The sequence below is a fragment of the Conger conger genome, chromosome 10 (genome assembly GCF_963514075.1).
Source record: "Conger conger chromosome 10, fConCon1.1, whole genome shotgun sequence".
NCBI classification, from domain to species: Eukaryota; Metazoa; Chordata; class Actinopteri; order Anguilliformes; family Congridae; genus Conger; species Conger conger.
Window position 1 is genome coordinate 47245901 of NC_083769.1, and position 14189 is coordinate 47260089.

General features: G+C 48.7%; 1 protein-coding gene across 1 annotated transcript in view; it reads left to right on the forward strand.

The window, feature by feature from the left end:
- iffo2a (intermediate filament family orphan 2a) overlaps nucleotides 1-14189 on the forward strand; it is a 49988-nt gene that overhangs the window by 30057 nt on the left and 5742 nt on the right. Inside the window, exons 2-4 of the mRNA XM_061258467.1 lie at nucleotides 6111-6171; nucleotides 9263-9358; nucleotides 12746-12922. Of these exons, the coding sequence (XP_061114451.1) occupies nucleotides 6111-6171; nucleotides 9263-9358; nucleotides 12746-12922 (334 nt within the window). The remainder of the gene's footprint in view (nucleotides 1-6110; nucleotides 6172-9262; nucleotides 9359-12745; nucleotides 12923-14189) is intronic.

Consider the following 14189-nt stretch of genomic DNA (forward strand, 5'->3'; position numbering starts at 1 on the left):
TAACCATCTGGGTACGGATTTAAAATGGAGGTATACGTAAGTGTTCTCGCTGTTCAGCTGAAACCGGAATCCTTCACAACGTTGCCTTTTAATTTGAGATCCCCTAATCACCTTCCTGGCTGCTTTTCTGTTAGTGGCGGTACGGACTCTGAGACACTTTCAGACGCGTTCACATTGATGTCTAGCAATCCCGGTTCTTTGGGCCATAGTTGGTTCACTCACCGAGCTGGCTTTAAAGTAGTTGCGGTGATTATATTTCTCTTGCTGACGGCTGAGATTTTGCGGCATGGTTCTGGAGCATGGTTCTGGAGCGCGGTTCTGGAGCGCGGTTCTGGGGCGCGGTTCTGGAGCGCGGTTCTGGAGCGCGGTTCTGGGGCGTGGTTCTGGGGCGCGGTTCTGGAGCGCGGTTCCGGAGCGCGGTTCTGGAGCGCGGTTCCGAGCTGAAGACCGCTCTCGGTCAGCGCTTCCTGACAGCAGCTCCCAGGCGGGGTCCCATTCAGACGCTGCAGAGCAAGCAGGAGCGTCTCCGCGGTCACTGGAGCAGGGCGGAGATGGAAAGCCCGGTGTCTGGGCCGAGCTCAGAGGTGCCCTGCGTTTGTCTGAGTGTCTGAATGCCACCGGCTTCCCACACTGCACAGCCCAAACACACACAGAGCCCAAACACGGAGCCCAACGCGGAGCCCAACGCGGGCCAGGATCGGTTAGTGTCTCACCCCTCTTAAGTTGGCACCAGTTTTTCTGTCCTTGACATAAAATCTAGAAGTCAAATATAGTGGGGTTTTTTTTAGAAGTGACAGGACTGCATTTCTGTTTTGCTAGCGTGTGGACTTAGCGTTCTCTATTTAAAAAGAGGATTAAAACTCCCGGAGAAAAAAAATGCTCTGTCATTTTCAAGTCTTGTTAACTTACCTCATGGTCCCTGCCCTAAAGTTATGCTGCAATGGGCAAGCTACCGCAGACATTTTTTAATATCAAAAAGATATAAAGCCAAATATAGGTGCTTTGAGAGCTGAAGGGACTGCATTATTGCTTTGCTAGGGTTTCAATTTAGCTTTCTCTATTGTTTTTTAAATGAGAATGAAAACACCCAGAAAAAAATGGTCTGTCATTTTCAAGTCTTGTTTATTGCCTCGTGTTGACTGCCCTGTAATGGACAAGCTAATGCCAACAATAGCCTTGGAGACAAATCATGAGCTCTTGTGAGACACAGATGCCTGAACATCCCATCCGTAAACGTGCACAAAGAGCCAGACCTCCTCCAGGGGCCTGAGACTGAGGCAGCCGGGGCGGAGAGAGGCGGTGTCTCAGCGCCGCGGGATGTCCGTGATTGTTGTGCCAGAATGCGACGCAGCGGCGGTGCTGTGTGGATTCGGCTGGGCGGCGGTTCCCGCGCCAGGTCCTGCAGCGATTGGCTGGGCCCGGCGTTCAGCGTCCGCGGCTGCCAGAGCCCTGCCTCAGACACGCGCTGCAGTGCGGTCCCGGCGCGTCGCCGTCCACCCAGGTGTTCCTGCCTCACCGCGCCCCGACTACGCCCGTCTCTGGGTGTTTCACGGGAAGAGCGGGCGTGTGACGTAACCGTGAACTCCTCCTCACCCCAACCACCACTGACACGTTCAGTGTGTGTGTGTGTGTGTGTGTGTATGTGAGCGTGCGTGCGTTTGTGTGTGTGTGCGCGTGCGTGTATGTGTGTGTGTGTGTGTGTTTGTGTGTTTGTGTGTGTGTGTTTGTGTTTGTGTGTGTGTGTGTGTGTGTGTGTGTGTTTGTGTGTTTGTGTGTGTGTGTTTGTGTGTGTGTGTGTGTGTTTGTGTGTGTGTGTGTGTGTTTGTGTGTGTGTGTGTGCGTGCGTGCGTGCGTGTGTGCGTGCGTGCGTGCGTGTGTGTGTATATGTGTGTGTTTGTGTGTGTGTGTGCGTGCGTGCGTGCGTGCGTGTGTGCGTGCGTGCGTGCGTGTGTGTGTATATGTGTGTGTTTGTGTGTGTGTGTGCGTGCGTGTGTGTGTATATGTGTGTGTTTGTGTGTGTGTGTGCGTGCGTGTGTGTGTATATGTGTGTGTTTGTGTGTGTGTGTGCGTGCGTGCGTGTGTGTGTGAAACCAGGCACTGCCACGTGACTGCTGTCTCACCGTGTTCCCTGGGAAAATATGGTCTGAGAGTTTTATTTGTTGTTATGCTGACAGTGGAAACCCAGTGGTTATTTGTGTTACTGTTACCTTCTTGTCAGCCTCAACCAGTCTGGCCCTTCTCCTCTGACCTCTCTCATTAAGAAGGTGTTTTTGTGTGCAGAACTGCTGCTCACAGGATGTTTTTTCCTAGAGAGTTGTGCGTGAAATACTCAAACCACCCTGTCTGGCACCAACAATCATTACACGGTCAAAGTCACTTGGATCGCATTTCTTCTCCATTCTGACATTTGGTCTGAAAAATAGCTGAATCTCTTGACCACGTATGCATTTAGTTGCTGCTACATGATTGGCTGATTAAATATTTGCATTAACAAGCTGGTGTACAGGTCTACCGAGTAAAGTGGTCACATTTATGAAATTGTAATACTAATTGTAGCATGTTCACACAAATTCTTTCCATCTGCTTCCTGGAAAACAACGTCATCGAGTACCAGTGGGAGTGTACATCGATCAAATGTCTGTACATTTTCCGCATAGTCGTCATGTTACGGAAGCTGGTGCTGCTGTTTAATCTCGTCTTTAATAACTATGGGACTTAACAAGCGGCAGCTGAGAAACAGACTATCTGCGCTGCTCTGTGTGGAGCTCTGAGCTCCCGTTCGGCCGTTTCACTGGGCAGACTCTCACACAAAGGGCAGAAGCCAGAGAAGAGGGCAGCAGTGCTACCCTCGGCCCCGTTAGCGTGATGTTATGGGCATGGTTTCCAGACCGCTACCGCTGCCATGGCAAGAGGGTGGCTGCAATAACTCTGCTTTCCCGAGTTTGTGACGGCCGAGTTGCTCTCCAGTGGAGAGACGGGGAGGCGGGGGGGGGTTATGGGGTGGGAAGACACACAGTCCCGGGGTCCCTCTGCGTTTTCTGTTTACGTACGACGCGGTATTACTCCCGCCGGGGCCCCAGAACATGAATTACACTGACGGGTTTTGGAACGCAGGAACACAACACGGTAAATCATGCGAGGGACTAAACAAAGTGTAATGGCCGGTCTGAGTGCTGAGCTCTGGGGACAGGGCGGGCTGTCAATCAGAGCTGTGAATGGGTCTGCTGAAAGGAAGGGGGGGGGCGGGGGGGGGGGCTCTGTTTGTTAGCGCTCTGGGAGAGCTCACTCCGGTGTCGCCATGGCAACCGGAGGAAGTGACCCCTCCCCCTTCCCAGAACAATATCGCTTGCATCTATTCTCAGGGCGAGGGGGAGCTTCGGCGTCTTCCAGCTCAGATTAACAGTAAGGGCCTCAGCAGAGACAGGATAACCGATAGATTAACCTTTACAGCTCTCGAACTGCACCTTATCTCCTCGATGGTAGCTTGTGCTTATAATAAATACTACATCAGATTATGGTTAGAACAACATCAGATTATGATAAGTACTACATCAAGTTCAATTTTACTTTTTATAGAATTAATCATATTATGTTGTCCTAAATTACATTTACATGTAGGCATTTAGTAGGCTCATGTAACTGCAGTTACATAAGGGTTGAAAAAAAATGTTGAAGCAACAATAGATAGAGCAAAGTTGTTAGGGTTACAACCAGTAATCGCCGTTAATGCATAACAGAAGTCGTAAAAAACGTTAACCTAACCCGCAGGATGAAGCTACGTGCCACAGTGCACGGAGGGAGGGTAAAGGTAATGTAGAGATGTTTTTCCCGCTTTTTAAAAAGTGCTGCCACGGTTTTTCGCTCTCTGCCTGAAGCAATGCAGCGTCTGCTTCACTTACATTTTAAAACAGCTATCCTCTGGCCAGACCTTCCCACTCAGTCTTCCATGGCCGGTTATGGAGCCTTGAGCCTCGACCCAAATGGAAGGAATTTTTCCCCCCTGCGTTTATGTAAGCTGCTGCCTACCTGTCCACTGTCAGAGCTGAGAGGCCTGCAGTGCAAACGCAGGGTTTATTTCAGAATGACGTGCTGGGCCCTGCAATGTCAGTGTTCTTCCACTCTGAAACCAGCCCCCACCTCCCCTGACCTCAATAGATTCCCCCAGACTCCTGCGTAAATAAGGGGTGAGGTGGCGGAATCGTCGATTATTTCAAACGCTCAACCGGATATTGTCCAATCGATTTTCTTAGATCAGCATTTGAACAGCGCCTGATGAACACTAATACAATTTCGTTTAAAAAAATCAATTATTTAGAAAAAAAATACAGTACTGAGCAAGACTTTTTAAAATATATATATATATAAATGTGGTCTGGTTAAATTTTTGTGTCCTGCATTAGTGTGTCAAACATTCCAAACATTCATTTTCCAAAAATGTTTATGATATTTTTGTATTTCATTACATAAAGTAACATATTAATAGACAAACTTTTCACTGTCTGCGATTACCTGGAGAGCCCCAGTGAGACAGCCAAAGTCTGCAGAAGAACTGTGGCTAGTTCTTCAATATGTTTTGAACAACCTACGGTACCTGCCAATTTTCTTACAAAACTGCAGATCGGTGCACCTGGGAGAATTGATGCAGTTCTAAAGCTTAAAGGTGGTCACAAGAAATATGGATTTATGGATTTGATTTAGTTTTTAACTGTGAACTGTTCTTCATGTTATTTTTTTATATTTCAGGAACTTATTTTTTTCGAAAGCATCTTTGCTTCATGGATTTTTTGTACTTTGCACAGTACTGTATTCATGAATGATGGCCTGAGAATCTGGTTTAAAATAAGATTTCCTGAATTCATTTTGTTTTGTCCAAATGTGAATGAGTGCAGGTTTATTTACAGGATGCTCTGCAGTTCCACACAACCTCAGGCGAAAAGCAAGGCACGGTTATTTCACTGTTACATCTCCGGAGCTGAGCGATCATGCAAATATCAAAAGAGCCGAGGAGTGAATACAACCCAGGGGTGCACAGCAAGGGCCGGTCCGCTTCAGGACTTCTGCTCTTAATTATTTAATTAGCGAAATATCGTCTTGATCGGACATTTGTGTATGCACAAGCTACAGACTGCTAGTGTGTCAAAACGATGGTACTGTGCTGAAGTGCAGGAGTGAACTAGCATCATTTATAGAGCTGTCCAAAAAATAAATGAAGGTAATTGGTTGGAGCAAAAAAGCGGCTCACAGGCCGGGCCCTCCAGGACCGGAGTTGTGCACCTCTGATAGGGTGTGGGGTGTGGGGTGTGGGGTGTGGGGTGTGGGGTGTGGGGGTTGCAACCTGCGGACCACAGTAAAGGCCTGACCATGTGTGTGTCTGTGGTGGAGGGCAGTACTGACCGTGTGCGTGTCTGTGGTGGAGTGCAGTACTGACCGTGTGTGTGTCTGTGGTGGAGTGCAGCACTGACTGTGTGCGTGTCTGTGGTGGAGTGCAGCACTGACTGTGTGTGTGTCTGTGGTGGAGTGAGGGACAGTACTGACCGTGTGTGTGTCTGTGGTGGAGTGAGGGACAGTACTGACCGTGTGTGTGTCTGTGGTGGAGTGAGGGACAGTACTGACCGTGTGTGTGTCTGTGGTGGAGTGCAGTACTGACCGTGTGTGTGTCTGTGGTGGAGTGAGGGACAATACTGACCGTGTGTGTGTCTGTGGTGGAGTGAGGGACAGTACTGACCGTGTGTGTGTCTGTGGTGGAGTGAGGGACAGTACTGACCGTGTGTGTGTCTGTGGTAGAGTGAGGGACAGTACTGACCGTGTGTGTGTCTGTGGTGGAGTGCAGTACTGACCGTGTGTGTGTCTGTGGTGGAGTGAGGGACAATACTGACCGTGTGTGTGTCTGTGGTGGAGTGAGGGACAGTACTGACCGTGTGTGTGTCTGTGGTGGAGCACAGTACTGACCGTGTGTGTGTCTGTGGTGGAGTGCAGTACTGACCGTGTGCGTGTCTGTGGTGGAGCACAGTACTGACCGTGTGTGTGTCTGTGGTGGAGTGCAGTACTGACCGTGTGCGTGTCTGTGGTGGAGTGCAGTACTGACCGTGTGTGTGTCTGTTCTGCTGCAGATGGGAGGAGGAGCTGGCCAGAAGACAGCAGCTGGAGTCCATGGTGGAGACCCTGCAGGAAGTGAGTACACACACACACACACACACATATACATACACACACACTCACACACACACACACACACACACATACACACACACACATACATTTGGTATAAAATGGTTATTTCGGGTTGAAAGCAGCACCGGAATTCAGTGGACCCAGTGCCACTGAAGAGAGAAATCACTCCGGATAAAAACATCCAAATATAAAACGCCATCTTAAATTACCGACCGTGACAGCAGCGGTTGCGTGAAAAGGCCATTCATTTTTCTGGGCCTGTGAAATGATGCTTTGATGCGGAAATCCACGGTTTTGCTCCGGGTTACGCCAAGACTTCCAAGGCCTACACAGCCCGTTCTTTCCTCCTAGCTGTCCATTTGAATTAGATGCACTCTTACAAATAAAATAACAGTGGAGGTACATTTTTGTTCTTCAAAGATCAAATATCGCAAATGTACCCTGACAGTACAGTAATGTTCTCTTTGGCTGCAAATGATTACATTTTCCAAGTAAAATTCACAAATTAGTTATATAGCTGGCTAGGGATACAATTTTATGCACTTATATAGTACCTCGATTATTGGGTACATAAATAGTACCTTTATTTGTGAGAGGTGGGGTTGGGCAGGGATTGCGGTTTTAGGCAGTGCTGTATTCTACTTGCTGAATTGTATGTTCAGCTCTTTCGTATGCTGTGCAAGTCACACTGTATGAGGTTATCTAATGGATGATTTTATTTCAGTAATGGTCACATTACGACGGTAGAGTAGGGCTTCAGAAAACCCCTGTATCACAAAGCAGAATTACTGAGCTGGATAACTGCACTGAGTAAAACCCAGAACAGGGGTCTGTATCACAAAGCAGGATTCCTGCATTAGCTGGATAACTGCACTGAGTAAAACCCAGAACAGTGGTCTGTATCACGAAACAGGATTACTGAGTTAGCTGGATAACTGCACCGAGTAAAACCCACAAAGCAGGATTACTGAGTTAGCTGGATAACTGCACCGAGTAAAACCCACAAAGCAGGATTACTGCGTTAGCTCGATAACTGCGCCGAGTAAAACCCATAAAGCAGGATTACTGAGTTAGCTGGATAACTGCACTGAGTAAAACCCACAAAGCAGGATTACTGAGTTAGCTGGATAACTGCACTGAGTAAAACCCACAAAGCAGGATTACTGAGTTAGCTGGATAACTGCACTGAGTAAAACCCACAAAGCAGGATTACTGAGTTAGCTGGATAACTGCACAGAGTAAAACCCACAAAGCAGGATTACTGAGTTAGCTGGATAACTGCACTGAGTAAAACCCACAAAGCAGGATTACTGAGTTAGCTGGATAACTGCACCGAGTAAAACCCAGAACGCTCCCAAATCTGGAACATGGACTGAAATAAAACGAGCTTTTCCTCTGCACGGTTATCGAGCTAACTCAGTAATCCCGCTTTGTGATACAGGGCCCTGGTCTGAGGGTTGTTATTGTTTATGTCTTGTTTTGGACCAATAAAATGTGGAAAATCTTTTGATTTGCTTAACACAAGACAAGACAAGCTCTGAACATTTTTGCGGTTCGTGAAAGGGGGGGGGGGCGCTATCCACATCATCATCATCATCATCCTCCTCTTCATCCTGGGTAAAACACCCTCTGCTGTGACCTACAGCAGTCATTTGCACCTCTGTCTCTGGGCTGAGGGTGCAGGAAATCGATAGACAGCCTCCGCGTCTGGCCGAGACAGTGGGTCAGCAGAACTGCGGTGATTAAGTGCCCGCCCGACGGCTGACACGCACGCCGCACATTAAGTCTGCGTTTCAGGCAGACCTGGGACTCCCATCGCTTGCACGTCTCCTCTTTTCTCTTTTCCTCGCTCCTGGGCTGGCAATCGATCGAGCTCCGCCATCTTTAAGGACACTCCAAACCCATGAATGTCCCTTCGCGGTGCTAGGAGTAGAAGTTAGGAATACTCCAAATCGTATTCCTTATTTCGCTAATTCCTTTGAGCAAAGAAAAGATCAGCGCGTCCTTTGCCGAAGTTTTTTTTTTTTTTTTTCAAGGAAATCATCGGCCGATGGATCCACCTCTCCCCATCTGCCACGTCAGTTACAGACGTGGCTTCGAACTGACGTTTGAAGAAGCAAGGACTTTCCATTTGCCTGATTTTATTGATTTCCCCCCCGTCTGCACTTATTTTTCTCGCCTCTTTTTCCAGCCTCCCCCGATGGGTGGAGTAGAAAAAAGAGAAAGAAGAAGAAGAAAGAGGAGAAAAATAAGCGATTGGAATGATTTTTTTGGCCACTGTGATCTATGCCAGGAAGTGACACTTGACAGTGCAGTGACAGAGATTATTATGGCAGGGTATGATGGCAGCACAATCACATTCAACCAACCATGTGTGACACACCTCGCTTTCCCTAATCTTATTTTACACATTAAAATACTGCTGGATATTTACAGAAGCAATTCTGTCTAAGTACCCTGTTCAATATTAGTGGGCCAACTGGGAATTGGACAAAAGTGTAAGAAAGTGCATTAGGCATTGGGCTGCATTGCCGAACAGATGTCACATGACTTTTACCATTCCTGGCGATGCTCGGAGTTTGGCCTCTTTCAGAATAATATGGAACTGAAGCTGTGTGTCAGTGAATGCATAACTGAAGCTATGTGTCAGTGAATGCATAACTGAAGCTATGTGTCAGTGAATGTGGAACTGATGCTGTGTGTCAGCGAATGTGGAACTGATACTGTGTCAGTGAATGTGGAACTGAAACTGTGTCAGTGAATGTGGAACTGAAGCTGTGTCAGTGAATGCATAACTGAAGCTGTATGTCTGTAGAATGCGGAACTGAAGCTGTGTGTCAGTGAATGTGGAACTGAAGCTTTGTCAGTGAATGTGGATCTGAAGCTGTGTCAGTGAATGTGTAACTGAAGCTGTGTGTCAGTGAATGTGGAACTGAAGCTTTGTCAGTGAATGTGCATCTGAAGCTGCGTCAGTGAATGTAGCTGAAAGCTGTGTCAGTGAATGTAACTGAAAGCTGTGTCGGTGAATGTAACTGAAGCTGTGTCAGTGAATGTAACTGAAAGCTGTAACTGACGGTGCTGCTCCCCTCAGAGTGCACAGGAGTCGGAGCAGGTGCACGAGGAGTTGAGCAATAAGGTGGATCGGCTGAAGGCGGAGCTGGTGGTCTTCAAGAGCCTCATGACTGACGTAAGTGACCCTCTCTGCCCACATCTCCGCCATCTTGGACACGCAGCCATTTCACCAATCAGCCATTAGCCCAGCACATTGTCCTGATTCACTGAACAGATAACAATTTGGATGACCTCTCTTCTTGGTTGAACGGAGGCCCTCTGTGTTAGGCTGTGGAACACACACACACACACACACACACACACACACACGCATAATCTCTCCCCCCCTTTGTCTCTCGTATGGAAAAAGAGTAAAATGATGGATGCTACCGGAAGCGGGGGTGACGTGCGCGCGGTGGCTCTGCTAGCCGTCTCTCTGGACCGTTGCCCTGACTCATTCCGTCTGAATGCCGGCCCGGCTCCTGCTGCGTCCTCCATATTTGGATTTTTCATCCAGCAGCCAAAAAAAACAAAAAAACCTTCCCACATCGCGGGTCTTTGAGGGGGGAATAAAGAGCTATGAGCTCAGAAGGACAGAGCAAGCTGTGCAGACTAATAAAGGGAGTTTCTTAAGGGCTGCCGCTCCGCAGAACCTCCTTATTGCTCCTCTCCCGACACCCTCCGGGGATGAAGGGCAGCTGTCTTGCAGTCCCACTGCTGGTTTCGGTCCTGACGGGGGCCAGCTGATCCCCACAAGGCTGTCCTGGGGGACCAGGGTGGGCGGGGGCGAACTCCTGTTCCACTTCTGCCAGTTCAAGACATGAATTTGAATTGGCTTTCTGAACATAAAAATCCTCACTGAACCTTACAAACATTTTTCAATTCATCAATTCAACTTTACATTACATCACATTACAGCCATTACAAGACGCTCTTGTCCAGAGTGCACTGAAACCCCGAGAGGGAAGTACAGTGTCAAGCGCTCGGAATACCACTAAGATAACAACTTGGACTTTATTATCTCTGATGAGACAAACAAACGGAAGTAGCAATAAAATCGTCTTGGCAAACGCAACGCTAGTAATAGAACAGATAATGAACTTTAGTTAAATCTGTGAGCTGACTGAATTTAAAGTGGAATTGACCCCCCTCCCCTGACTCAGACTTCCGCTGGGACAATGCAACACTCCTGCTCCCTGGTTTGGATAGAACTGTGTGTGTGTGTGTGTGTTTATTTGTGTGTGTACCTGTGTGTGTGCGGCCTGTTTATGTAGTGGTTAAGGTACATGACTGGCACCCACAAGGTCGGTGGTTCTAATCCCGGTGTAGCCACAATAAGATCCGCACAGCCTTGGGCCCTTGAGCAAGGCCCTTAACCCTGCATTGCTCCAGGGGAGGATTGTCTCCTGCGTAGTCTGATCAACTGTACATCGCTCTGGATAAGAGCGTTTGCCAAATGCCATTAATGTAATGTGTGTGTTTTATCAGTATTGGTGTCGTCGACGGTACCCTGCTTGTGAGTGTGACTATTAGCCTTTGTTCCTGGATTCCTGTAGTCCCCGCAGTACATAACATTGGTCTGCCGCATCAGTGACCGCCCACAGTACAGCGAACACCCTTGTGCTTTGGGATATTTCCTCATGTGTAGTCTGTTGTGTCCTTGTCGATGATTAAGGGTTCCCATCAGCCAGCTTGGCTCTCTATGAGCCCTCCCCGTTTAAGCCTGGAAGAGGCCTTCAGGATGAATTGGGACCTGAAAGTAAGAACCCAAACCTACCCCCCCCTCCTCCCCAAAAACCACCCCCCCCCCGCCTCTGCCAATGCTTCCCCTTCCCACCCCCGCCCCATCCCAACCAAAACCAGACTAGTGTGGAACAGCAGAAGGCTAATGCTACCTCTGGCTAAAATATCCCAGAGCCAGGGTGTTCCTGCACCAGCGGAAGGGCCAGGTAGCCGTCCAAACGTGCCCAACGGGGAGAATTTGGGGAGTGTCGTTCATACCTGTCCTGCCCTGTCTTCACCCAGCCACACCTTGGGGTAGCATGTAGCCTAGCGGCTAAGTTACATGACTGGGGACACGGACGGTTGTTGCTTCAAGCCCCCGGTGTAGCCACGATAACATCTGCACAGCTGTTGGGCCCTTGAGCAAGGCCCTTAAACCCCACACTGCTCCAGGGGGGGATTGTCCCCCGCTTAGTATACTCAACTGAAAGTCGCTTTGGATAAAAGTATCGGCTAAATAACAAATAATTATGATTATTAAATTATTCTTAAACCCAACTTCTTAGGGCTGGACGTGTCTGTTCCACAGTAGGCCATTTTGTTGTCCGTGGCAACGCTATCCGTGCATACTCATTCAGCATAAACATAAACAAGTTAGGCCGCTGCTAGGCAACAACGACGCTGTTTCAAAATGGCCGCCGCGATCCGTCCTGTCTGACCGGGCGGGTTTCCTTCAAACGACTGTGCTCTCAAATAAAGAGGGTTTTGAAACAGCGCTCCTGTAGAGCGCGCGTGTCTGTGTGCCCTGTGTGTTGTTGTCTTGTGAACGCTTCTGCTCCTCGTTTTACAAGCTGAGGTCGGCTAGACATATAGAACACCCCTGGGCCGAACAGCAGTCAGGGGGGGTCCACAATATTGACACAACACATTGACACAACAATATTGACACCCCTACCATTCCGTGCAGTTTGGCCCTGTTGACAAAAACAGCTGAAACAGCTGGTAGCTGGTTGACCAGTTCAGACCAGTTCCCAGCTCAACATGGTTTAGCTGGTTGATCAGTTCACACCAGCTCAAGCTACATTTTGAAACAGACATGACAAGCTGCCAGCACTAGCTGGTTGACCAGCTCATACGCAGCTAGAACGGCTAGCAGAGCTGAGTTTCACAGTAGGGGGGGGTATCACCTGGACCCAGTTAAACAGATCAGAAAGATGGGTGGGCATTTCTGGGCTTGGTTCTTCACTATCCAACAACAAGCATCATTATTCCTCATCTTCACTGGTTAGCACTGTGTGTGTCCCGTTCAGCCTGGGAAGGATTAACAGATTCAGTTATTTCACCCAAGGTTTTATCTGGGGCCGTTGATAAAAAACAAAAGTCTTTTGTTAGGTGGTAATGTCTATACACTACATTTCTAATATTGAGCTTAAGTGTGGGGGTTATTCTTGTTGACTTCTGAGGTTTTCTTGGCCCAGCCCTTATGGCTTAAATGTGTGCGTTTGTGTGTCAGTGATCCTCACTCCTGGTTCTGGAGAACCGCAGGGTGTGCTGGTTTTTGTTTTACACCTTGACATCAACAACCAATTTAGACTCCCAAGAACCCAGGTGAGGTGAGTTAACTGTAATTAACAGCTTCGATTGATCAATCAAGCGCTGAGCAACAACAGAAGCCAGTACACGCTGCGGCTCTCCAGGACCAGGAGCGAGGGCCCCACTGGTACATCCTTGATGGTGATGTGCTGTGCCCACCTTGCTCACCTGTCTCCCCCACCGCCCCCCCCCCCCCCTCCCTCTGCAGCAAATGTCCGACCTGGACTCCAAAATCCAGGAGAAGGCCATGAAGGTGGACATGGACATCTGCCGTCGCATCGACATCACGGCCAAGCTCTGCGACGTGGCACAGCAGCGCAACTCTGAGGACATGTCCAAAATCTTCCACGTCAGCCCGTCCCGAGCCCCGCCGGACCAGAACCGGGTCAGTACCGCCGCCGCGCTCCGGCCCACTGGGGGCCCAAACCTGTGGCCTGTTCCGCCCAGCTGGATTTACCCAGTTAGCTGGATAACGGTGCCGAGTAAAACCCGGAACAGCTCTTCGTACTTCAGTCCATGCTCTAGAATTGGGCTGGCTCCGGGTTTTACACTACATCACATTACTGGCATTTGGCAGTCGCTCTTATCCAGAGCGACGTACAGTTGATTAGACTAAGCAGGAGACAATCCTCCCCTGGAGCAATGCGGGGTTAAGGGCCTTGCTCAAGGGCCCAACGGCTGTGCGGTTCTTATTGTGGCTACACTGGGATTAGAACCACCGACCTTGCGTGTCCCAGTCATTCATTCTTAACCACTGCGCTACAGGCCGCCCTTACAAAGTGCAGTTAACCAGCTAACTGGGTAATCCTGCTTTGTGGAATACCCCCTTGGTCCATGTATGCTGGTTTCAATTCCAACCATCATTACTGCCTCTGACTTGTAAAAAGCTGCTCTAAATTTGATTAATCCATGATTAATCAATTGATTAATTGATTAATCCATAATTAAAGCTGTAATATGTCAGAAATGGCTTGTGTAAACCGTGAAGAATGAATGCTCCATATTCCCCTCCCAGGACATGTTTTGAGTCAGAGGGGGTAGTGCTTGTGATCTCTGTAAAGTGCTATCTGAGAGAGGGCTCCTTCCGGAGGTCACATTTCTAACTGCTTTAATTACACTGGCAGGTGAAGCCACTTGAGTACTAATTGCTGACAGCTGGTCACCTGAACCAAACCATCTGGAAAGCAAAGAGCTCAGTGACAAAGCAGGGAGCAGCTTTTGTTTAATTAAGTTTAAAAAAATGATGGAAGAAATTAAGCGCATTTTTATCCCGAATTGGCCTTGAGATTTTGGTTGCGTCAGAAAGCAGCACACCCAGTGGGTCCGCAGGGCTGAGTGTGGGCCTCACTGCTCCAGGGAAGTTTTCAGACCGTGACAAAGCAAAATCCTGTACCCAGCTTCAGGTTTACGCTCTACTGTCGCTCCCTGCACTGCTATAGGGGCTGGGCACACACACACACACACACACACACACACACACACATACAGACACACACACACACACATACATACAGACACACAGACACACACACACACACACACATACAGACACACACACACACGCACACATACAGACACACACACATACAGACACACACCCACACACATACAGACAGACACACACACACACACACGCACACACACATACAGAC